Genomic DNA, 24,920 nt, shown 5'->3' with positions numbered 1-24,920 from the left:
GAACTGGGGTAAGGTTGAGAGGGCAAGGGGAGGTGTTGGGGTGGTTTGAGAGCCCCTCCTGGGGACTCAGGTTTCTGGGAGGGGAGTTGTGCTTCTGTATTGTTTATCCTTTGTATATTTCTGTATATAACTGTATATATTGTAAATAGCTGCTTGTATATTTGCTGCTGTAAAATAAATAGCTTCATTTATATTCCCAGAGGCCATCTGAGTTAGCTGGGGCAAATTCAAAAGTGTGGGGGGGCAGGTAAGAGCCCAAACCATCACAATGACTTTGGAGGTCTCTTCCAACCCAAACCATCCTACGATTCTATATATTTGCAGCAAACATCTAGATGACTTAACTATGGAAAATAAAGTGCACTACGCTTTCATAACACATCAGAATGTTTGCATTCTCACCACTTTCTAGCATATACTGTGTCTTCTTCTATTGTTTGAAGTGTTTAATTATTGTCTAAGTATAGGAAAGTCAATAAAAGCAGCAATTAAATAATATGGCTTTAATGATCTTTTGAGTTTACCTATAAATATTTACTACATGTCTTCCACTTAGGTTGTTAAACTGATAATGCAACTATAATTGCTTTTAATTGTTCTTGGCTAGACATGAAAACCTATGGTAAAACATGAAAGATCTTTACAAATATTTTGTTCCTAGATAGCTGGGGAGAAAATATTGCATCACAGAATTTCAATGATTTGTGGGAGACCTAAATTAGTAAAACATTTACAGATATTGCTTAAGAATTAAAGATTAAACTTAGCAACAGAACAAATCCCACAAACTCAAGTGTTTTTAAATGTTAAGTTTGAGCAGCAATGTCCCAAATCCTGCCAGTTTTGTTTTCAATTGCTTTTGACAAGTACTGAAGAGAAGCAGTTTGATAACAAGAGTTTGTAGCCAAAATAAAGAAGGTAATAGTTTTCTTCAGAGAGTTCAATAGAGAAAACACTACCACCACCACCACCAGGCAAGTGATTCATGACAACAATTCTGATCCCAGGGTGGACATATTAAAGATGTGCAGAACTTAACAGCGGCTGACAGTGAGGATCAGAAAGCTGTCACATGTCCATGGAATCCAATCAGACAAAACTGTTCATTGATCATTTGTAAAATCAGGAAGCAGCAAACCTGCTAAAATACTATTTTTTGTTAATTTAGGTCTTTTGATCCTGCTCCTTAAGACAAGGAAGAGTCTGAAATTAAAGAATGCTCCTAAAATAGAAGCACACCTCCCATTAAGCATGAAGACTGTGTGACTACTACAAAATCATGGAAAATTTGCCTCTCAAAGATTCCCACTAAATCTCTGACTTTTTCACAGAAGTTTAAGACTCCTTGTGGCATAATCAAATGAATGACCAGTCTTCCCATCATAGATAATGTTATTACTGTTATGCATATACCAAGCCAATAACAAATCAGAAAAGAACGAAAAATCTGAACACACTTATCTCCAGAGAATAAAATTATTCATAAGCATTATGCAAGATAGTAAGTGTTAACTTCACCACTGTACAGGTACAACTCACGTCAACTAACTTGCTTCTGTAGATCACTTTAAAGGAAGAAAGCTAATTTAGGTGTGTGAAGCACAGTGCAAACAATCTGAATTGCACGACTGTAGATGATGCATTGAAGTTATCATCTCGTTGAGATCTTTGTTCTTTATTTCAGCTTGTAATTATGCCTGTGCTTTTTGGTTTAAGTGTCTTCATAAAAATCTCAGAGATTTGATTTTTTTTTCTCCAAGTTACCAAAAAAATAGAAACAGGAGTTGAAGCACCACGAAGACAAAAATATTATAACCAAAGTGTGACAGTGATAGACACTGTGAATATTGTACATACTCCAAGTCTGGAGGCAGTCAACATCTGGTTCTTTATTTCTAGGTGCATATTGACAAGTCAAAATGAAAAACACTCCTGCAATTCACAGTTCCTTCAACTCTCTTAGATATAAGTATCTTATAATTAGAGATAAAGATTTTAGCATATAGCTCACAGGACAAAGAAAACATGTAACTGCAGGCTTGTTAATACATTCATTTACAATCAAAAGCCCTGTTCTCAGCAAAATCTCCTGAGCAGAGAAGCATGGTTGGAATGTCCTGCACTTGGATTTCATGTGGCTGATTTGTTTTTTGAGACGATCAAATGGTAGCAGGTATAGATGGGCCATCCAACATGTTCTGTCATGATCAGAAATTGCATACTGCTAAGACAATAAATATATTAAAGCAGTTTATGTGAAGGAACATGCAAGGAGGTAGTTAAAACCTGACAGCTAAATATTTAAGGCATTCTTCACTTAGTTCTATTTTGGCAACACAAAGTTTTAATCTTTAAATTAACTCTGGCACATTACCAATGATGATATCTGGATCATTGCGTATTTCTGTGTGGGGCATGAAAATTACGCCACTGCACATTGTTCAAGAAATGGAGGTCACCTGCCCACCAAGGTGTTACCAGAACAAAATGCAGGTGGCTTTTCAATTCAGACTTTTCAGTTGCATTTTCAAATCTTTTTGTGAAATTATGAAAGGTTAGGAAACAACTGGAAAATAAAATGAACTATATTGGATTGCCATCTTATCTCCTACTTAGGACTGTCAAGAAAACATCTCCTATATATGCCTATTTCAACCTCTTGTTATTTCAGCCAAATACAACCACCCTGCTTTATTCCATCTGATTCCCTTCAAAAGCAGCCTTTCTTGATGTAAACTTAAATATTAGCTCACGCAGAGGCTGTTTATCCAACGACTTGGATCTTGTCAAGGCTAACTTTTGAGAAGTTAGTTTCTATATTTAGTAGAATAATCAGTCAACAGAACATGTTTGCTGAAAGGCTGGCAAACTGAACCAGTTAAAACTGGAGTCTCTTTTCTAGGAAACTCAATGTGTATCTTTGAAAGACCCATATCAGAAATTGAGTTGAGACTGCAAATCTACTTTGGAAGTATTTTTCAACACTCAGTTTTAAGAAGAAAGAGCTGTCTGCTCTAAGAGATATTTTCTTGTTTCTTCTATTGTCTTCTCCCATGGTCTTCTACCACTGAGGAAAACTCCCTGACCTAACTAAAGTATATAAACCACCAGGTCAAACAACACGACTATTAACAGAGTAATCCTGGAGCAGTAATGGATGTGAGAGGACAACTTCAGGCATTCAGTGTTCCAGATAGGGCAATGAGGAGAAGAGAGTACAATGAGCTCTCTGGAAAGATCACAGATCACTGCCAAGAAATTGACTATTACTAAAAGCAGCTGTTCTCAGACCATGATGTTTTCTTGAAAGCCTGGAATCTACCAGAACAGCCTACTCTACATGACAGCAGCCATAATAAATCTAGAGAAAGAATACATGCGTAACAGAAAAGGAGGAACAAATAATAAATTAATATCCATGTATAAATATATGTTAAAAATCCCTATTATATCCTATAGCTTTCCAATAAACTATTTAACATTGTATAAACAGATCTTTGCAGTTACAACTTTTTAATCAGGTGAAACCCAGCATTGTTATTCTGCTCTTAGTAGCACAGCAGCTCAACAGGAGCTGCCAGTGTGCACTTGCAGCCCAGAGAGCCAACCATGTCCTGGGCTGCATCAAGAGAAATGTGGCCAGCAGGTCATGGGAGGTGACTCTCCCCCTCTACTCCACTCTGGTGAGGTCCCACCTGGAGTACTGTGTCCAATTCTGGAGCCCCTATCACAAGAAGGATATAGACATGCTGGAACACATCCAGAGAAGAGCCATGAGGATGATCAAAGGGCTGGAGCACCTGTCCTATGGAGACAGACTGAGAGAATTGGGCCCGTTCCATCTGGAGAAGAGAAGGCCCCAAGGACACCTCATTGTGGCCTTCCAGAAAGCTGGTGTGAGTCTTTTTAGGAAGTCAGGTAGTGATAGGACTGGGAAGAATGGAGCAAAACTAGAAGTGGTTAGATTGGGATTCAATGTTAGGAAGAAGTTCTCTACCATGAGGATGGGGAGACATTGGAACAGGTTGCCCAGGGAAGTGGTGGAAGCCTCATCCCTGGAGGTTTCTAAGGCCAGGCTGGATGTGGCTCTGAGCAGCCTGATCTTGTGTGAGGTGTCCCTGCCCATGGCAGAGGTGTTGGGGCTAGATGATCCTTAATCCCTTTCTGCCCTTACAATTCCATGCTTCCATGAAAAATATGTGAGAGTCACCTTTGGTGAGGGTAACAACAAACTTTCTGCTCATACAGATGGAACAGAGAGTAAAACACATTACTGGTAGCTCAGGAATATGTTTTATTGCAGCAGACAGAATTTATCCTGACAGCTGTAGAAGACAATCTGGTGGCCCTCTACAATGGAGTGACTGCATTGGGAGATAAGGGAAGACAAGATGGTATCAGCTGTCTTGACTTTTTTAAGGCCTTTGACATAGTCTCCCAAGACATCCCAGTCTCTAAACTGGAGAGAGATGTTTTTGATGGATATGAACTACTTGATGGATAAGAAATTAGCTGAATAGCCACACCTCAAAAATTGCAGGCAAGGGCTCAATGGCCAAAAGAAGATAAGTGATAAGTGGTCTGCCCCAGGGGACCAATACTGTTCAAACACTTCTGTAATGACATAGACACTGGGATTGAGTGCACCCCTGGCAAGTTTGTGGATGATACCTGACCGAGTGCAGCTGATAATACTTGAGGAAAGAGATGCCATACAGAGGGATAAGTTGACCCAAGTAAACATCAATTAAGTTCACCAAGGCCAAGCAAAAAGTTCAGCATTTGCGCTGGGGCAGTCACCAGTAACAGTACAAACTGAGAGATTAAGAATTGAGAGCAACTCTATGCAGAAGGACTTGGGGATACTGATGGAAGAAAGCTGGATGTTAGCTGGCAATGTGTGCTTACAAAATATTCCCAGCTGTGTGCTGGGCTGATCCTCAGCAACGTGGACAACAAGTAGAGGCAGAAGATTCTGCCCCTCTCCTTTGCTCTGCTGAGACCCCACCTGCAGTGTTGGGGCCAGCTCGGGAGTCTGCAGGACAGGGACCTGTTGGATTGGGGCCATAGGAAGCCACAGCAATGACAGGAGGGCTGGAAGCCCTCTGCTGTGAGGACAGGCTGAGAGAGATGGAGGTGTTCAGCCTGAAGAAGAGAAAGCTTTGAAGGCATCTTACTGCAGCCTCATGGTTATTACAAGGGAGCTCATAAAAAGGCAAGGGTTTGATACTGAAAAGAGGTAGTTTGAGGATGGATAATTTCAAGCTCTGGGTCAACTGACTGATGGTGTGGGAGCACAGGTGCTGCTCTGTTCAGTCCTCTAACTGATGTGGGACACTGGACACTGAAAGGCACAGGAACACAGCATTATCAGTAAGTGGCTTGGGGGCTGGTACTTGAAGCAAAAGTTTGGGTTCTTTGACCATGGGGCAACCTTCACCACCCTTGGTCTGCTAGACTCACATGGAGTTCAACTATCAAAGAAGGGCATAAGAATTCTAGCCCATGAGCTGGCAGCCCTCATTGAGAGGGCTTTAAACTAAGTTTGAGGGATGGAACCAGGCTCTTCACAAAGGAAGCTGAGGGTGGTAAGCCAGTATCAGAATTAAAATCAGCAGCCCAGCTGAAGTGCATGTACAGTAATGCACACAGTATGGGTGACAAGCAGGATGAGCTGGAAGCCTTGGTGCAACAGGAAGCCTTGGTGCTGTGATATGGCTGCCATCACAGAAACGTGGTGGGATGCATCACACAACCGGAACACTACAATGAATGGGCACAGGCTTTTCAGGAAAGACAGGAGAGGGAGAAGGGGTGGAGGCGTGGCCCTGTATATTAGGGAAGCCCTTGATGCTATGGAGCTTGTGACTAACGATGAGCAGGTTGAATGCCTATGGGTAAAAATCAGAGGGCAGACCAATAAGACCGATTCACTGGCTGGAGTCTGTTACAGGCCACCCAGCCAGGAAGAGGAGGTGGATGTGTTACTCTATAAACAACTGCAAGATGTTTCAAGACTCCCAGCCCTTGTTCTTGTAGTTGATTTTAATCTGCCAGGTATCTGCTGGGAACTCAATGCAGCAGAGAGGTGGCAGTCTAGAAGGTTTTCAGAGAGTATGGAGGATAGCTTCTTGACACAGCTGTTGTGCCAGTCTACTGGGGGGAGGCTCTGCTTGATCTGATGTTTACAAATAGAGAAGGGCTGATGGGAGATACAGTGATCAGAGGCTGCCTCGGGTGCAGTGACCATGAAATAATAAAGTTTTCAATATACAGTGAAGCTAAGAAGGTCGTCAAGTAAACATCCACAGTGGACTTCTGGAGGGCAGACTTTGGCTTATTCAAAGAACTATCTCAAAGAGTACCTTGGGGAAAAGTCCTTAAAAACAAAGGGGTCTGTTGGATACAGTAATATTAAATGCAGTGATTTTATAGAATTGTCTGACTGTGGTACAGCTATTGGAATATTATACAGTGGAACACAAGCCATGGACAGGCGAGTGTGTACAAGCTCAGAAGTACTGACAGAAGGTTGGAATGACCTTAGAGAATGGCATAACAAATATAAACAAATGTAAGGCTGGAGTCTGTGGTTTTCTCCTATCTCTGCTTAGACACAATATGTGTGTTGCTGAGAGAATACGAAGAATGTCTATGCTAATTAGTGTGCAAACCTAACATAGTCCTAACACAATTGTATATAGCCAATTAGAGTCTAACATGATTTGTAACCTTCCTATGTAGCCTTCTGATGAAAAGCATATAAACTCATGCTTGGGTGTAATAAACTGGAACTCACTGGAACTTGCTTATGTTAAGCCTTCTCCCTGTCTCTTCTGATACCCATGGTATATTCAGCCTGTGGCAGATGTCCAGGAAGGTTGGACCTACTTCAAGAAAGAAATCTTGAAGGCACAGGAACAAGCTGTGCTGATGTGCCAAAAGCAGAGCCACCAGGGAAGATGACCAGCCTGCATGGGTGAGAGACATGTGAAGGAATTAAGGGAGAAAAAAGAGGGCATATCACCTTTATGAAGAGGGGGTGGCAACTCAGGAAAAAATTAAGGCTGTTGCCGCGTTGTGTAGCAAGAAAATTAGAGACGCAAAATCCCAGTTAGAACTCAGACTGGCCACAGCTGTGAATGATAAGAAGTGTTTCTGTAAATACATTAATGACAAAAAGAGGGGCAAGGATAACCTCCAAAGATAACCTTATTGGACAAGGAGGGGACTAGAGAGGAGAAGGCATAGGTGCTTAACACCTCCTTTGCACCAATTTTCAATAGCAAGGCAGGTTGTCCTCAGGATAGTTGGCCTCCTGAGCTGGTAGGTGGGGTCAGGGAGCACAGCAGCCTCCCTACGATCCAGGAGGAAGTAGTTAGGGACTTTTTGAGCCTCTTCGATACTCACAAATCTATGAGACCAGATGGGATCCATCCTAGGGTGCAGAGAGAGCTGGTAGATGAGCTGGCCAAACCACTCTCCATCATTTATCAACAGTCCTGGCTCACTAGAGAGGTCCCTTGAAGACTGGAAGGTGGCCATTGTGATGCCTATCCACAAGAAGGCTCAAAAGGAGGACTCAGGAAATTACAGACCTGTCAGCCTGACCTCAGTGCCAGGCAAGGTGATGGAACATGTCATCTTGAGTGCCATCACAGGGCACCTACAGGAAGGCCAAGGGGATCAGACCCCAACAGCATGGATTTATGAGAGGCAGGTCCTGCTTGACCAACTTGACCTCTTTTTATGACCAGGTGACCTGCCTAGTGGACATGGGGAAAGCTGTGGATGTAGTCTACCTGAACTTCAGCAAAGCCTTTGACACTGTCTGCCACAGGAAACTCCTGGTGAGTGTGGAAACCCCTGGCTTGGTCAGGGATGCTCTGTGCTGGGTTAAGAATTGGCTGGAAGGCTGGGCCCAGAGGCTGGTAGTGAATGGAGCCACATGCAGTTGGCAACCCCAAGGATCAGTCCTGTTCAATATCTTTACTAATGATCTGGATGAGTCCAGCATCAGTAAGTTTGCAGATGACACCAAGCTAGGAGCAAGTGTTGATCTTTTGGAAGGTAGGAGAGCCCTGCAAAGTGACCTAGACAGGCTGGATGGGTGGGCAGAGGCCAACGGAATGAGGTTTAAGAAGGCCAAGTGCAGGGTTCTGCACTTTGGCCACAACAACCCCAAGCAGTGGTACCTGCTGGAGACAGAGTGGCTGGAGAGCAGCCAGGCAGAAAGGGATCTGGGAGTACTGGTACACAGTAGGCTGAAGATGAGCCAGCAGTGTGCCCAGGTGGCCAGGAAGGCCAATGGCATCCTGGCCTGTATCAGGAATAGTGTGATCAGCAGGACCAGGGAGGACATTCTGCCCCTGTACTCAGTGCCGGTTAGGACACACCTTGGGTACTGTGGCCAATTCTGGGCCACTCAATTTAAGAAAGATGTTGAGGTGCTGGAACGTGTCCAGAGAAGGGCAACAAGGCAGGTGAGGGGCTGAAGCAGAGCCCTAGGAAGAGTGGCTGAGGAAGCTGTGGTTGTTCAGCCCGGAGAAAAGGAGGCTCAGGGCTGACCTCATTGCTGTCTACAACTACCTGAAGAGAGGTTGTAGCCAGGGGGGGGTTGGTCTCTTCTCCCAGGCAACCAGCAACAGAACAAGGGGACACAGTCTCAAGTTGGGGCAGGGGAAGTATAGGCTGGATGTTAGGAGAAAGTTCTTGACAGAGAGAGTGATTGGCATTGGAATGGGCTGCCCAGGGAGGTGGTGGAGTGGCCATCCCTGGAGGTGTTCAAGAAAAGCCTGGATGAGGCACTTAGTGCCATGGTCTAGTTGACTAGTTGGACTCGATGATCCTAGAGGTCTTTTTCAACCTGCTTAATTCTGTGACTCTGTGATAAAAGGAAGAATATTTTACATTGTGGGTCAAAAGCTTGAGAATAGGATGTCCAGAGAAGTTGTGAATGTCCCATCTTGGGAAGTATTCAAGGCCATTTTGAACGGTGCTTCAATCAATGTGGTCTGAAAGCTGTCCCTGTCCATGGCATGAAGGTTGGTCTAGGGAAAGGTTCCTTCCAACCCAGACTGTTCTAGGATTTTATGATTCTAGGTAATTCAACATGAACCTTCTTTGCAAGATAAGCTTCAGAGTTTTCCAGCGATAGGAGAAAGTAACAAAAATCAGTTTTTAATCTCACCACTTGCATATATAATTTATCTGGAAAAAAAAATCCAGTATGTACTATAAATGAAGATAAACTTTACTCTTTCTCTCCCTGCTAAATTTCTTTTAAAGTTAGTAACAGCCTTCTTCAAGAAGAGATCACAAATAGGGAACTTCAGAATTGCGAGCTATACTTTGAGAGACTTAGAATCATAGAATCAGTCAGGGTTGGAAGGGACCACAAGGATCATCCAGTTCCAGTCCCCCTGCCATGGGCAGGGACACCCTACCCTAGGTCAGGTTGGCCAGAATCTCATCCAGCCTGGCCTTAAACACCTCCAGGGATGGGGCCTCAACCATGCCGTGGGCAACCCATTCCAGGCTCTCACCACTCTCATGCTGAACAACTTCCTCCTCACATCCAGCCTGAACCTACCCATCTCCAGCTTTCACAGTATCACAGTATCACAGTATCACCAAGATTGGAAGAGACCTCACAAATCATCAAGTCCAACCCTTTACCACAGAGCTCAAGGCTAGACCATGGCACCAAGTGCCACGTCCAACCTTGCCTTGAACAGCCCCAGGGACGGCGACTCCACCACCTCCCCAGGCAGCCCATTCCAGTGTCCAATGACTCTCTCAGTGAAGAACTTTCTCCTCACCTCCAGCCTAAATCTCCCCTGGCGCAGCCTGAGGCTGTGTCCTCTTGTTCTGGTGCTGGCCACCTGAGAGAAGAGAGCAACCTCCCCCTGGCCACAACCACCCCTCAGGTAGTTGTAGACAGCAATAAGGTCACCCCTGAGCCTCTCCAGGCTAAACAATCCCAGCTCCCTCAGCCTCTCCTCGTAGGGCTGTGCTCAAGGCCTCTCACCAGCCTTGTCACCCTTCTCTGGACATGCTCAAGCATCTCAATGTCCCTCCTAAACTGGGGGGCCCAAAACTGAACACAGCACTCAAAGTGTGGTCTAACCAGTGCAGAGTACAGGGGCAGAATGACCCCCCTGCTCCTGCTGACCACACCATTCCTGATGCAGGCCAGGATGCCACTGGCTCTCTTGGCCACCTGGGCACACTGCTGGCTCATATTCAGGCAGGTATCAATCAGCACCCCCAGATCCCTTTCTGTTTGGCTGCTCTCCAGCCACTCCGACCCCAGCCTGTATCTCTGCATGGGGTTGTTGTGGCCAAAGTGCAGCACCCTGCACTTGGAGCTATTGAACCCCATCCCCTTGGACTCTGCCCTTCTGTCCAGGTGGTCAAGGTCCTGCTGCAGAGCCCTTCTGCCCTCCAGCTCAGTCACATCTGCCCCCAGCTTAGTGTCATCTGCAAACTTGCTGATGACTGACTCCATGCCCTCATCCAGATCATCTATGAAGATGTTAAAGAGGATGGGGCCCAGTTTGCTGTGGGGGACAGTGTCAAAGGCCTTGCTGAAGTCCAGATAGACCACATCCACAGGCCTCCCCACAGCCACCAAGCGGGTCACCTGATCATAGAAGGAGATCAGGTTGGAGAGGCAGGATCTGCCCTTCCTAAACCCATGCTGGCTGCACCTGAGCCCTTTGCCATCCCTCAGGTGCGTTCTTATCACCCCCATGATAACCTGCTCCATCAGTTTCCCTGGCACTGAGGTCAGGCTGACAGGTCTGTAGTTCCCAGGTTCCTCCATCCGACCCTTCTTGTGGATGGGGACCACGTTGGCCATTTTCCAGTCTCCTGGGACCTCTCTGGTGAGCCAGGACTGCTGGAAAATGATGGAGAGCGGCTTGCCCTGAATTCCTCCCTCCTTACTGTTGAAAACTGAGGTGAAGAAGGCATTCAGGACCTCAGCCTTTTCTTCATCATCAGTTATAATGTTCCCTTCCTGGTCCAGTAAGCAGTGGAGGCTCTTCTTGCCCTTCCTTTTAGCATTGATAATTTTATAAAAGTGCTTTTTGTTATCCTTCACAGATGTGGCAGCCTAAGTTCTAGCTGGGCCTCAGCCTCTCTAATTTTTCTCCTGCATAGTCTGGCTACATCCTTAAACACGTCAGGAGAAGCCTTCCCCTCCTTCCAGAGGTGACACACCCTCTTTTTCTCCCCCAGTTCCTTCAGGAGCTGTTTGCTCATCCAGGCTGGTCGCCTTCCCTGCTGGCTCATCTTTTGGCACATGGGAACTGCCAGCTCCTGTGCCTTCAAGAGCTCCTGTTTAAAGTAGGTCCAACCATCCTGGACCCCTTTGTTCTCAAGGACTGCTGCCCAGGGGACTTTGGAAATAAGTTTCTTATTGCCCTCTGGAAGTCCAAGTTGTGGGTTTTGTTGTACTGCCTCCCTATCTCCCTGAATATTGAAAACTCCACTATCTCATGATCACTACACCCCAGGCAGCCTCCCACTGTCACATCTCCTACCAGCCCTTCTCTGTTGGAGAACAGCTTTACTCCATCCCCCCTAGTCTTGTCACTCCCTGATATCCTGAAAAGTCTCTCCCCAGCTTTTTTGTAGGCCCTCTTCAGATACTGAAAGGCCACAATAAGGTCAACTCAGAGCCTCCTCTTCTTCAGACTGAACAGCCCCAACTCTTTCACTCTGTCCTCATAGCAGAGCTGCTCCAGCCCTCTGATCATCCCCATGGCCCTTCTCTGGACACACTCCAGCATGTCCACATCCTTCTTGCAACAGGGGCTGCAGAATCGGATGCAGTACTCCAGGTGGTCTCACCAGAGTAGAGGGAGAGAATCACCTCCCTTGACCTGCTGGCCACACTTCTCCTGATGCAGCCCAGGCTCTGGTTGGCTTTCTGGGCTGCAAGTGCACACTGATGGCTCATGTTGAGCTTCTCGTCCACCATCACCCCCAAGTCCCTCTCCTCAGGGCTGCCCTCCAGCCACTCACTGCCCAGCCCACAATTGTGCTGGGGATTGCCTTGACCCAGATGCAGGACCTTGCACTTGTTCTTACTGAACATCATGAGGTTGGCTTGTGCCCACCTCTTCAGCCTGCCAAGGTCCCTCTGGATGACATCCCTGCCCTCCAGTGTGTTTGCTGCACCACACAGTTTGGTGTCTTCAGCAAACTTGCTAAGGGAGCACTCAGTGCCACCATCCATGCCACATTTGCTGCAATCTATGAAATGACCAAAGGAATGTACACTTAGAAGCCAGATAACAATTTTTTCTGTCTTTAAAATCTGCATATTTTCTGGTTTATGGCACTATGCAAGCCAGTGACCACTATTTTATTCTTACTGACAACATTCAGTAATGTTTTGCATGAATTATTGCAGAATCCCCATGGGGTCATTAGCATCACACTGTAATTTTAGCTATCTTCTAGCTGAATGACTCCCAGAAAGACAAAAAGGCTGTAGTAGTTCAAATATTAACATGCAAATAGGTGTTTGTATGAATATGTACGTACAAATGATAATTACTTGTCTGTACATGCCACATTTTCCTTTCTGCAATGCTCTTTGCTCTCAGGAATTTAAATGAACAGGTGTCTACAATTACTGGCAAAAGTGTGTTTTTTTAAGTATCTTTTTCTATGTTTACATGTTTCTATGTTTACACTTGATTTTCCAGAACTGTTTAAAGTGTCATTCACCTAGAATTTGGTTCCCTTTCTAGAAAGGGTAAGCAATGGGGAGTGTACAGTTCTCCAAACTACAGCTTTGTTTTATTTTTTCTTTAGCTGGTTGGTTGTTTTCATTTCCATTACTTTCTGTGCTATTCAAAGTGGGCCATTCTGGGTACTGAGCTTCTGGCTGGAAACTACAAAAGTTAATTTTTTTGCTGTAGGAACTCATTGTTGTGGGTGACTGAAAAAAAAAAAAAAAGAGTAAATCAATGTAGGGATGGCAGCCAAAGGAAAGCTGAAATAAGACACTAAACATAGACAATTGTTGCCTGGTAGCTCCATCTTTCCTCTGGGTTTGGATCAAAGACAGAAACCCTGGCATATTCATTTCCAAACAGCAAAACAATGGGTGCCTGCGCAACTCAAAGGAGGTGATGATGCCAGAAGACCTTCCTACTCCATAGGGTCCTCTAGGATGCACTGAAGCCAGAAGTCAGTGTGAGTGTGGTTCAGGACACCTTTTCTGCTTCATAAGCAAGATATCATAGGATCACATAATTGTTTTGGTTGGAAAAGACCTTTAGGGATCATTGAGTCCAACCGAGTTTCATACTCAAAACCTACCAGGTCTGTTACTAAACCACATCCTTCAGCACCACATCCCTGCATCTTTGAAACACCTCCAGGGATGGTGATTCAGCCATCTCCCTGGGGAGCCTATAACGCATCTCTGACAACTCTGAAATGTAAAATGTTTTGCCCACAGCATCCTCTGAGGTGGCTGCAGTAACAGCACTAAAGCAAAGGCAGATGCCACTGAGTCTACAAGAACATGGAGTCAGTGGAGTGAACTTCTGCAAAGAGTGGGTTGTACAGTAAAATGAAAGGCCTCTGACACTGTCTACCACAGCATTCTCTTTCATGGAGTTATGGCACAAGACTCGTCTAAGTGCACTCTGCACTGGATAAAAAACTGTCCGGATGGCCAAGCCCAAAGGGTGGTGGTGAAGAGAGCTATATCTGTCTGGCACTCAGTCATTCATGGTGTCTCATGAGGTTCAGGTCTGATCCCTGTTATCTTTAATATCTTTGTCAATGATCTAGATGAGGAGATTGAGTGCACCCTCAGTGAGTTTGCAGATGACACCAAGTTGTCTGGCTGTGTTGATCTGCTAGAGAGTAGGGAGGGTTTACAGTGAAATTAGCACAGGTGAGACCCATCAGCCAAGGCTAATTCTGTGAGTTCAACAAGGCCAAGTACCAGGTCCTGCACCTGGGTCATAATAACCCCATGGTGAGCTCCAGACTGAGGGATGTGTGGTTGGAAAGCTGCAACTTGGATAGGTACCTAAGGTTACTGGTTGGCAGTTGACTGAACAGGAGTCAGCAGAAAGTCCAGGTGGCCAAGAAAGCCAATAGCATCCCAGATTCAATTGGAGACACTGTGGAGGTGATCATCCTCCTGTGCTCAGGAGGAGGCTGGGGAGGCCACACCTCCAATGTTGTATGCAGTTCTGGGCCACTAACTACAGAATGGACATTGAGGTTCTGGAGCAGGTTTGGAGAAGGGCAATGAAGCTGGTGAAGGATGTGGAGCACCTCAGCCACAAGGAGTGAGCTCAGGGAGCTCGGGGTGTTCAGTCTGGAGAAAAGGAGGCTGAGGGGAGACCTTTTTGCTCTCTACAACTACCTGAAGGGAAGTTGGAGAAAGGAACAGGCAGACTCTTCTTCTTCATGGCAAGCAACAGAACTAGAGGAAATGGTTCCAAGCTCCACCAGGGCAGGCTCAGGTTGGATATTAGGAAATACTTCTTCACAGGGAGGCTTCTCAGACATTGGAATGGTCTGCCCAGGGCAGTGGTGGAGTCACCATCCCTGGAAGTACTTAAATAGTCTGTGGACCTGGCACTTAGGGACATGGTTTAGTGTGGACCTTTTGGTGCTGTGTTAAGGGTTGGACTGGATGATCTTTGAGGTCTCTTCTGACCAGATGTATTCTGTGATTTTGGGGAAGAAAAATTAAGTGCTAGTAGGTCTTACCACTGCAAACTGTCTTTGAATGTCTTTAGAAGCATAACATACACATAAAAAATTAAAAATAAATATACTACCAACATCCCATACGTAAGAAGATAAATATTAAATAAGAAAGGCAGAGGCCTAGATTTAAGAGTTGGCACCATGTTACGCAGTTTTAGACAACCTCACACACTGCAGAAGCCACCAGCCTTTCTTTGTGGATGCTTGCAGCAGAAGCACAGCTACACATAGAGCTCTTACACAACCCCAAGCACCATAAACCTCAGCAGACAGCTCCTTTCTTCTAACAGCCTGTCTCCAACTTGCTCACACCCGCACTGCATAAAGTACTTTCACTTCTGCTTGCAAAAGCCCTGTGGTAGCACAACTCCAGTTTGCTTTGCAGGTGCAATCAGTGGTAGAAGTTACAACCTGGTTTTAAAAAATAATGTTGACACTTTTCTGAGCACCTTCCTTCCTGATCCTTCCCCCCCTGCTTTTGGTGTGAGCCCTCAGGATTCTCTGTAACATTTTCTAGATTCCACTGGAAAAAGAAACCACTTTGAATCCTAAATCAGCAACCAGCAACCAAACAAGGGGGCAGAGTCTCAAGTTGTGCCAGGAGAGGTACAGGCTGGATGTTAGGAGGAAGTTGTTGCCAGAGAGAGTGATTGGCATTGGAATGGGCTGCCCAGGGAAGTGGTGGAGTCACCATCCCTGGAGGTCTTCAAGAAAAGCCTGGATGAGGCACTTAGTGCCATGGTCTAGTTAACTGGATAGGGCTGGGTGCTAGGTTGGACTGGATGATCTTGGAGGTCTCCTCCAACCTGGCTGATTCTATGATTTTATGATTCTATGATGAAACAAAGGTTCTGTTCAGCATCATTATTTACTGTATTTATGTCATGTAGATACAGCCTCTATTAATACTATCTGCCATTTTGAATGCTGATTTATTTATAGTATTTTTTTTCAATATTCAGTCTTGTTTTCCTTTTGTTTAACTGCTCTGAGACAGACCTTTACTTTCAACATATGAATATAGACTCTCCATCCTTAGGGATACTATAAAAAAGCTACTATAAATAAATAAATGGTCTTATTCAAGACTATATAAGAAGCCATCATTGTGATTGCTCCGAGCACTGCCTTTTATATTAGAAATAAGATTAAAGTGCAGCCAAGGTCTTCAGTATCATACCCACAAGCTATGTTTATCAGACCTTATCCGAATTCACACAGCTCTTAGCCAAACTGACCTTTTGTCATTAAAAAGGCAATTAATATTTGAAGAAATGTCCAGATAATAAATATTTAAATTAAAAATTATTAAATTTAAGTATAAATATTTAATATTTCTTTAGATTTTCTTATAAGAGGAGCCCTATTTCTATAACCCAACTGTTAAAAAAATAAACCACAGCCCCACATTTCATAATACAATGATCACTGCAAATCCGAGCATTTGAACAAGACAGCTGCTCCTTATAAATCAGAACAGTTACAAGCACTGGACTGCTCAATGGAATTTTTTAATAATCCAATGTCCCTTTTAAGTTCAGATGACATTTATTTAATGAATTGGGAAAAACGACTGAAGAATCTTTCACATGTTTATGACATCTAACTGGCTTTATGCAGCTAGGGAGAAAGCAGACTTTATTAAAAGCTGTGTATCTGCACTTGTTTATAAAACTGATTTTCTTCACCCCACCCCCCCAAAAAAAAAAAAAACAAAACCAAAAAACCCACCATGAAAACAAATATTTCAAGCTTCCCACAGAGTGTCCTATTATTATGGTACTGGTCTAAACTGCTGCAACTTTATTTTGGGAACATTATTGTATTTGAAGCTGTTCTGACAGAGCAGACCGACCAATACTTCCTGTTTTGCACAGGACAGATCTGTTCTTTCAGGCACGTTTCACTTGTGAGCATCACTAGGAAATTTCAAAACTGGGGTGCTTAACTCCAAAGACTGTAATGCACAGCCTCTGTGCAAGGCTGTGTAGGCACCAAATTCTCTCTGAAAATACAATGGCCAGAAGCTGTGCCCAGCAACTGAGGCCAAGCAGAGGAGCACAGTGTGGGTTCCTATCTCTTTGCTGCCCTTCAGGCAAGCAGTCACTGCTGCCAAGCAACCCCAGCCCTCCACAGGACAGGGCTGTTTGGTATCCCCAGCCAAAATCAATTTAGTAGCCTTCTACAATGGAGTGACTAAGATCAGTGGACAGTGGAAGAGCTATGGATGTCACCTACCAGGACTTCTGTCAAGCCTTTGACTCAGGTCCTCACAACATCCTTGTCTCTGGGGGAGAGGTACAGATTTGGTGGGTGTACTGCTCGGCAGACAAGGAACTGGTTGGATGGTCATACACAGAGACTACTGGTCAATGACTCAATAGCCAGATGGAGACTGATGACAAGTGCTGTCCCTCAGGGGTCTGCACTGGAGCCAGTGTTCTTTAATATCTTCATTAGTAGTAGGTAGTGGGATCAAGAGTACCTTCAGCAGGCTTGTAGATGACACCACACTGAGTGGGGCAGCTGAGACACCCAAGAACCAAGATGCCATCCAGAGAGACTTGGGCAAGATGGAGAAGTTGGGCTGTGTGAACCTCCTGAGATTCAAAAAGCCCAAAGGCAAGGACCTGCACCTTGCCCTGGCTCAGGACATTATCAGGCTGGAGGATGAAGGGGTACCAGTGGGTGAAAAGCTGGACTTCAGTAAACAACGTGCACCTGCAGCCTAGACCCAGCCATGTCCTTTGCTGATCCCAAGCAACATGGGCAGCAAGTGGAGGGAGAGGATTCTCTGCCCCTCTGCTCCAAGATGATGAGACCCTCACCTGCAGTGCTGGGGCCAGCTCTGGAGTCCTCAGCAGAGCAAAGACTTGGAACTGTTGGAGCATGGCTAGAGGAGGCTGCAGCAAGGATGGGAGGGCTTAAAGCCCTCTGCTGAGGGGCTAGGCTGAGAGAGTTCGGGTTAGAGCAAGGCAAGCTTCAAGGAAGCATTCTTGTGGCCTTTTGGTACTTTAAGGAACCAGTGAGAAACCTGGGAACAGACTTTTTAGCAAGGTCTGTTGTGGCAGGACAAGCAGTGATGGTTTTGACTAGAAGAGGGAGATTCATGCTAAATAGAAGGAAGAAATGTTTCATGAACACAGTGTTGAAGCACTGGCCCAGGCTGCCCAGTGAGGTGTCAGATAGAATCAACCAGGTTGGAAGAGACCTCCAAGATCATCCAGTCCAACCTAGCACCCAGCCCTATCCAGTCAATTAGACCATGGCACTGAGGCTTTTCTTGAAGACCTCCAGGGACGGTGCCTCCACTACCTCCCTGGGCAGCCCATTCCAATGCCAATCACTCTCTCTGTGAAGAACTTCCTCCTAACATCAAGCCTAGACCTACCCCGGCATAACTTGAGACTGTGTCCCCTTGTTCTATTGCTGGTTACCTGGGAGAAGAGGCCACCCCTCACGTGGCTACAATGCCCCTCCAGGTAGTTGTAGACAGTAATAAGATCACCCCTGAGCCTCCTCTTCTCCAGGCTAAACACCCCCAGCTCCCTCAGCCTCTCCTCAGAGGGTTTGTGTTCCGGGCCCCTCACCAGCTTTGTTGCCCTTCTCTGGACATGCTCCAGCACCTCAACATCTCTCTTGAATTGAGGGGCCCAGAACTGGACACAGGACTCAAGGTGTGGCCTGACCAGTGCTGAGTACAGGGGAAGAATAATCTCCCTTGTCCTACTGGCCACACTGTTCCTGATGCAGGCCAGGTTGCCATTGGCTCTCTTGGCCACCTGGGCACACTGGTGGCTCATCTTCAGCCTACTATCTGTACTCCCAGGTCCCTTTCTTCCTGGCTGCTTTCCAGCCACTCTGTCCCCAGCCTGTAGTGCTGTTTGGGGTTGTTGTGGCCAAAGTGCAGAATCCTGCACTTGGCCTTGTTAAATCTCATCCCATTGGCCTCTGCCCACCCATCCAGCCTGTCCAGGTCCCTCTGCAGGGCTCTCCTACCTGCCAACAGATCAACATCTGCTCCCAGCTTGGTGTCATCTGCAAACTTACTGATGCTGGACTCAATGCCCTTGTCCAGATCATCAATAAAGATATTGAACAGGACTGGGCCCAGCACTGATCCTTGGGGAACACCACTTGTGACTGGCTGCCAACTGGATGTGGCACCATTCACCACCACTCTCTGAGCTCTGCCATCCAGCTAGTTCTTGATCCAGCACAGAGTGAATCTGTCCAAGCCATGAGCTGCCAGCTTGGCCAGGAGCTTCTTGTGGCAGACAGTGTCAAAGGCTTTGCTCAAGTCCAAGTAGACTACATCCACAGCCTGCCCCACATTCACCAGGCAGGTAACCTGATCATAAAAGGAGATCAGGTTGGTGAGACAGGACCTGCCCTTCCTAAACCCATGCTGGCTGAGCCTGATCCCTTGGCCATCCTGTAGGTGCTTTGTGATGGCACCCAAGATGACCTGTTCCATGACCTTGCCTGGCACTGAGGTCAGGCTTCCTAAACCCATGCTGGCTGAGCCTGATCCCTTGGCCATCCTGTAGGTGCTTTGTGATGGCACCCAAGATGACCTGTTCCATGACCTTGCCTGGCACTGAGGTCAGGCTCACAGTCCATCCCTGAGAACCATTCCAGGCCAAACAGGGCTCTGAGCAATCTGCTCTAGTTGCTGATGTCCCCAGATGTCATGACCTTTCAAAATCCCTCCCAAACCAAACCATTCTATGATTCTATGAAAACCAGGCATAGGGACACCGTGCTCCAACCAGGGTGGTGTTGTATTCTAACTCTGTTCTCTTCACTAGACAATAACAAGTGATCCTAATTTCTTGTTCCAGGTTTAACACATTTTTATCCTCCTAACTTTAATCATTTAAGTACTCTCACAGACTTCAAAGGGCCCATTGGCATGCTTAATCTTTCACAAGTGCGTGGGCGTCTACTGAACTGCAGTTTCTAGTCGGGTTTCCTGAACTGGTAAGAACAGTCAGTACTGTTCTGAAAGTCCAACATGTTTGTGTTGAGACAGACAACAAATCATACCTGCAGCATTTGTTCTTCCTCTGAAAATATCATCATAGGCTTTCCACTGTGGGGTCACCTGGTAGGCATGGATGAACACCACAAAAACTACCACCAAGCACATTAATGGCACCAGAGCTGCAGTGAAAAGAGCAGCATAGGCATTTGGGATGAAGCACCTGATGGGGGGAAAAAAAAAACAAAAGGAAAGAAAAAAAACATGTTAATAAACATAAAAGCAACCCAAAACCGTCATGAGTGACAACTCAAAATATTTTTGAAGAAGAGTATGCTTAAAGTCCACAAACACTTTAGCTCTACTCCCAGAGTATCCTTGTTAGGATGCACTGGGTTCTGTTGATTCTCATCTCCTCATCTTATCTTAAGGAATACGACTTTTACACTTTAAAAGCCTGCATGTTACACTGAAGCCCAGCTGATGTTGGAGAGCTTTGAACTGTTGCAATGGAACAATTCATATTTCAACAAACTCCATGCCTGCTATAAGCATTTATTGTGATCACTCTTAGTCAGCAAAGTCTGAAAAGGCATTATGTAATTTTCTATACTTAGCTCCCCAAACCACAAATTAAATTTTGAGAAACACATATTTTTTAAAAAAAATAAATTAACATGTCTTAAAGGCAAGGAAACTATTCCTCCTCGAGTTGCTGGAAATTACACATCATTTGCACATTGAAGCCAAATGCTCACTTCCATTTTTCCTTAAAAAAAACAAAAAAAAAACAAAGAAATAAAAACAACAACAAAATAAACTCTCCTGCCTCTCCTCACCCTTCTCATTTATTAAAGTTATAATTATTTTAAAAGATGTGACAGGAACAGGAGTTATTCCTGAAAAAAAGTCAAATTATGCTTGCAAGAGAATGACTTGAGTGATATGGAGATGATAGCTGGAGAGAGTCATTGCTGGTATGAGAGATCAGGGTTTTCTGTCAGCTCCCTGGAGATCAGCATGTGCCTTACAGTCCCTGACCTACTCTAGAGATGACGCACGACGGAGCAGCCCAAGGGACAGCTCAGGAGTCAGGATGTCTAGAGAGCATGTGGTCACTGCTGTCCCTATTAAGAGGGTGTAACTTACCCAGCCCTTCTGTTTGTCAGGTCAGCCCTGCTACAACAGCTTGGAGTCAATGCTGGTGTAACACACATCTGAGAAGAGCCTAGATGCACGTTTCACTGATACACCTGGTGTACCTTCTGGTTCTGCTTGGGTGGACACGTGTACTCTGTCCAGAAAGTCAAGGCAACATCTTATCTCAGCTCTTCCAGACCACAGTCAGCAAACCCAAATATAATTTCCAGCAGAACCTATGTATCTTCAACTCTATCCATACGGTACAGGCTCAGGAAGACATCAAGTAGAGAAATCACCAGACAGCTGAGTATTAGGGAGAAATTCTTTACAGTGAGGGTGGTGAGACACTGAATCAGTCTGCCCATGGAGGCTGTGGATGCCCGCTCCCTAGAAGTATTCAAGGCCAGGTCAGATAGGACCTTGAGCAACCTGGTCTAGTGGGAAGTGTCCCTCCTGTCCATGGCAGAGGGCTGGAATTAGATGATCTTTAAAGTCCTTTCCAACCCAAACCATTCTATAATTCTAGGATTCTGTAACATCACTGAGCAAGTAAGCAAGCAACAGGGAACATAGGAAATTTTTGTTGAAATTGTTTGCTGTACAGAAGCACAGCATGGTTGAATGGGAAAGGCACCACTGGAAGTCATCTTTCCCAAACCCCCCTGCTCAAGCATGGACACATAGCACTGATGGGAACTCCACAACACATGCCACTGCTCTGGGTCACAAACTTGGACAACACAGAAGCTTAAGGAAAAACTTCTTTACGCTGAGGATGACACAGGACTGGAACAGTGGTTGTGTTCACAAAGAAACTGTGGAGTTTTCTTCTCTGGAGAGACAAAAACCTGCCTGGACACTGTGATACTGTGCAGCCTGCTCTGTGTAACCCTGCTTTAGCAACAGGGGTGGACTGTGTGATGTCCACAGCTCACTCCCAGCCCCAAACATGCTTCAATTCTGTGCTTGCTCATGGCTATGTATGGTTTTTCAATTTCTCCAAAGATGGAGATTCTACAATATGGGCCGCTGCCTAGTCACCATCACAGTGAAAAAGTGTTTCCTGGTGTTCAAGAGGGAGCCTCTTGTGATTCACTTGCTGCTCGTTGCCTCTGGCCCTGTCACTGGGCACCACTGAAGGGAGCCTTGATCTGTCCTCTTTGCACCCTCACCAGGCTGAAGACTCCCAGGTCTCTCAGTCTGTCCTGACAAGAGAAGTACTCCAATCCCTCAGCCCCCTTGGTGGTCCTTTGTTGGGCTTTGTACAGCCTCCTCTTCTCCAGGCTAAACAATCCCAGCTCCCTCAGCCTCTGGGGAGCTAGTCTGAATCTCCCTCTTATAGTTTCAAACCATCACATTCTTTAAGTATTGAGAGGCCACTAGAAGGCCTCCCTGGAGCCTTCTCTTATCCAGGCTGAATAACCCAAACTCTTTCAGCCTGGTCTCACAGCAGAGAGCTTTCAGTCCTTATATCACTGCTGTGTTCTCCTCTGGCCCTGCTGCAACAGGTCCATATTTCTGCTGTGTTGAGGACTCCAGAACTGGCCTCATAACTGCAGGTGGGGTCTCAGTACAGTGGAGTACAGGGGCAGAACCTTCTACTTACACCTTTTCTCATACAGCCCATGACATGGTTGCTTCTGAGCTGTGAGTGCACACTGGTAGCTCATGCTGAGATTCACAACAAGCATCTCAAAGTCCTGTGCAGGGCTGCTTTCCGTCCCTTCATCCCCCAGTCTGGACTGATACCACGGATTGCCCTAACTCAGGTACAGGTCCTTGCTCTTGGCTTTGTTGAACCTCAGGATGTGGTCCAACTTCTCAAATTTCATTATTGTCTAAACCTGAGCATAAAGCTTGACAACTCTTGAGCTTCTCCCCTGCTGTAGGCACAGCTGGTGCAAAGGCAGCCTGGTGCAGAGAACAGGGAAATGTGGCATCATCTGAGTTTGTTCATCTTGCACACATTGCATGAGGAAAGTAAAAAGCAAAGGTCAGGCATGTGGATTTGCACTTGTATTTGCATTTCATCACGTCCATCAGGAGAATGAAATCTCTGTCCCTAAAATAACCTAACAAAAGGCAAAGTTTGAATCAGTCACTCATGCTTACTCAGCAAAGCCTTCACAAAGTAGATGAAATGATGCAAACAAAGAAAATCAACAAGTTGAATTATGATCCACATACACTCCTAGATGTTCACAGATTCTGGGCTTTCTTAAAAAGCAGCTTGCTCTGTTCCAGATCTTGGCTTCATTGTGGAAGAAAGACTTTTAGTTGGAAATCATTATTTCTTCTTACAATATCCTCAACAATTCTCTATTAAGTGCAGAGCAGGCCAGACATAGCAAACTTTCTTTTTTTCCAAATAATGACTTGCTCAAAAGCTGTTAATCTGACTAATTATCTGCAGCAATTTGTTTATAATCTGTATCTAAGCAGCATAGCAAAACCTAAAATGTCTTTGTATTGTGAACTCGTACTAGATGACAGTATTTATTGTCTGCTTCTGATGGGTTTTTGGATTGGCTAACAGTTTGATAATCAACCCTTTGGGGAAACTTTGTATGCTTCTAATACGTGGAAGCTCTGACAGTTTAATTTTTACATAGTTGTTAAACACAAGGCTCTAAGAAGGTCTAATCTCTTACATTACATGTTGAAATCACCAAAAAACTCAGTTCTCTGCTATTCATCTGCAATTTCAGCTGACAAGTTGCTCCTGTGTGACCCTACGACTGCAGCAATAATTCCTACAGGAGCTTATGTTGCTCCCACTGGTTCCTTCCAACTTTCTGCTTGTTTTGGAACACCACTTTTCCTTATATCAAAACTCCCTGCACCTTTTGGCAGTGAAGTACAAACCCAAAGCTGTAAGCACCCAAATAATGCTGTAGTATTTTATTTCCCTTTCCACCAAGCTAGACACCAACATTTCATGGACAACTCACACATGATTCAAGTTTGCTGACATTTTATGCACATGGTCATCTTCATGGCCATCTTCATGGCCATGTTAGAATCAATGCAGTGTATCACTACACAGAGCAGAACAGTTAAAAATGAAAACAAAAAAATGCTCATTATAATTCTATGCAGGAAAATGCTTGTTTTAGGAACTGTTTGAGACTGAGTCAGTGGTGGGCATATCCTCAGAGCAGATAACTGTGTTAAAGCCATAACATAACAAACTCTCAACCTGAAAAGATTATGTATTTCTATTCTTATTATTCTTTTTTCCCCCCTTTTTCCTTTTTTCTTACTGTAAGAGTATTCATTTTCCACAAACACATTCAGCAACAAGACTAATGTTTGTGCTGTGTTTTGCTTTCTACTCCCCTGACAGGTAAAGAAAAATGTGGACAATTTTGTATGTGTTGCTTCCTGCTGAAAAAACCCTTAACATTTTTATGAACTGATATGAAGAAAGCCAAGCAGAGAGGCCATGCTAAGCTTAAAATGGGCAGCATTTAAGATGATAGCCACTAGTTCTTGAGGAAATTAGAGCCACATTAACATCACAGAAAACTCTGCTTCTAGTGTAGAAGGCACATGGGTTTAGACCTATAGAGTCTACAGAAACAGAGCCATAGAATGGCTTAGGCTGGAAGGGACAGTGTGCCCAGGTGGCCAAGAAAGCCAATGGCATCCTGGCTTGGATTAGAAACACCATGGCTATCAGGAATAGGGAGGTGATCATCCTCCCGTGCTCAGCACTGGGGAGGCCACACCTTGAGTGCTGTGTCAAGTTCTTGACGCCTCACTAGAGCAAGGACATTGAGGTGCTGGAGAGAAGAACAATGAGGCTGGTGAAGGATGTGGAGCACCTCAGCCACAAGGAGTGAGCTCAGGGAGCTCGGGGTGTTCAGTCTGGAGAAAAGGAGGCTGAGGGGAGACCTTTTTGCTCTCTACATCTACCTGAAGGGAAGTTGGAGAAAGGAACAGGCAGACTCTTCTCCTTGATGGCAAGCAACAGAACTAGAGGAAATGGTTCCAAGCTCCACCAGGGCAGGCTCAGGTTGGGTATTAGGAAATA

General features: G+C 45.2%; 1 protein-coding gene across 1 annotated transcript in view; it reads right to left on the bottom strand.

Annotated features, from left to right (window-relative positions):
* The window catches only part of ADGRV1 (adhesion G protein-coupled receptor V1), a 450,458-nt gene that overhangs the window by 75,007 nt on the left and 350,531 nt on the right, over positions 1-24,920 (bottom strand). The window contains 1 exon segment of the mRNA XM_064176319.1: positions 19,807-19,964. Within this exon segment, the coding sequence (XP_064032389.1) occupies positions 19,807-19,964 (158 nt within the window).

This window comes from Pogoniulus pusillus, chromosome Z (assembly GCF_015220805.1).
Source record: "Pogoniulus pusillus isolate bPogPus1 chromosome Z, bPogPus1.pri, whole genome shotgun sequence".
Classification (NCBI taxonomy): Eukaryota; Metazoa; Chordata; class Aves; order Piciformes; family Lybiidae; genus Pogoniulus; species Pogoniulus pusillus.
This window is presented reverse-complemented; position numbering and strand designations above follow the sequence as displayed.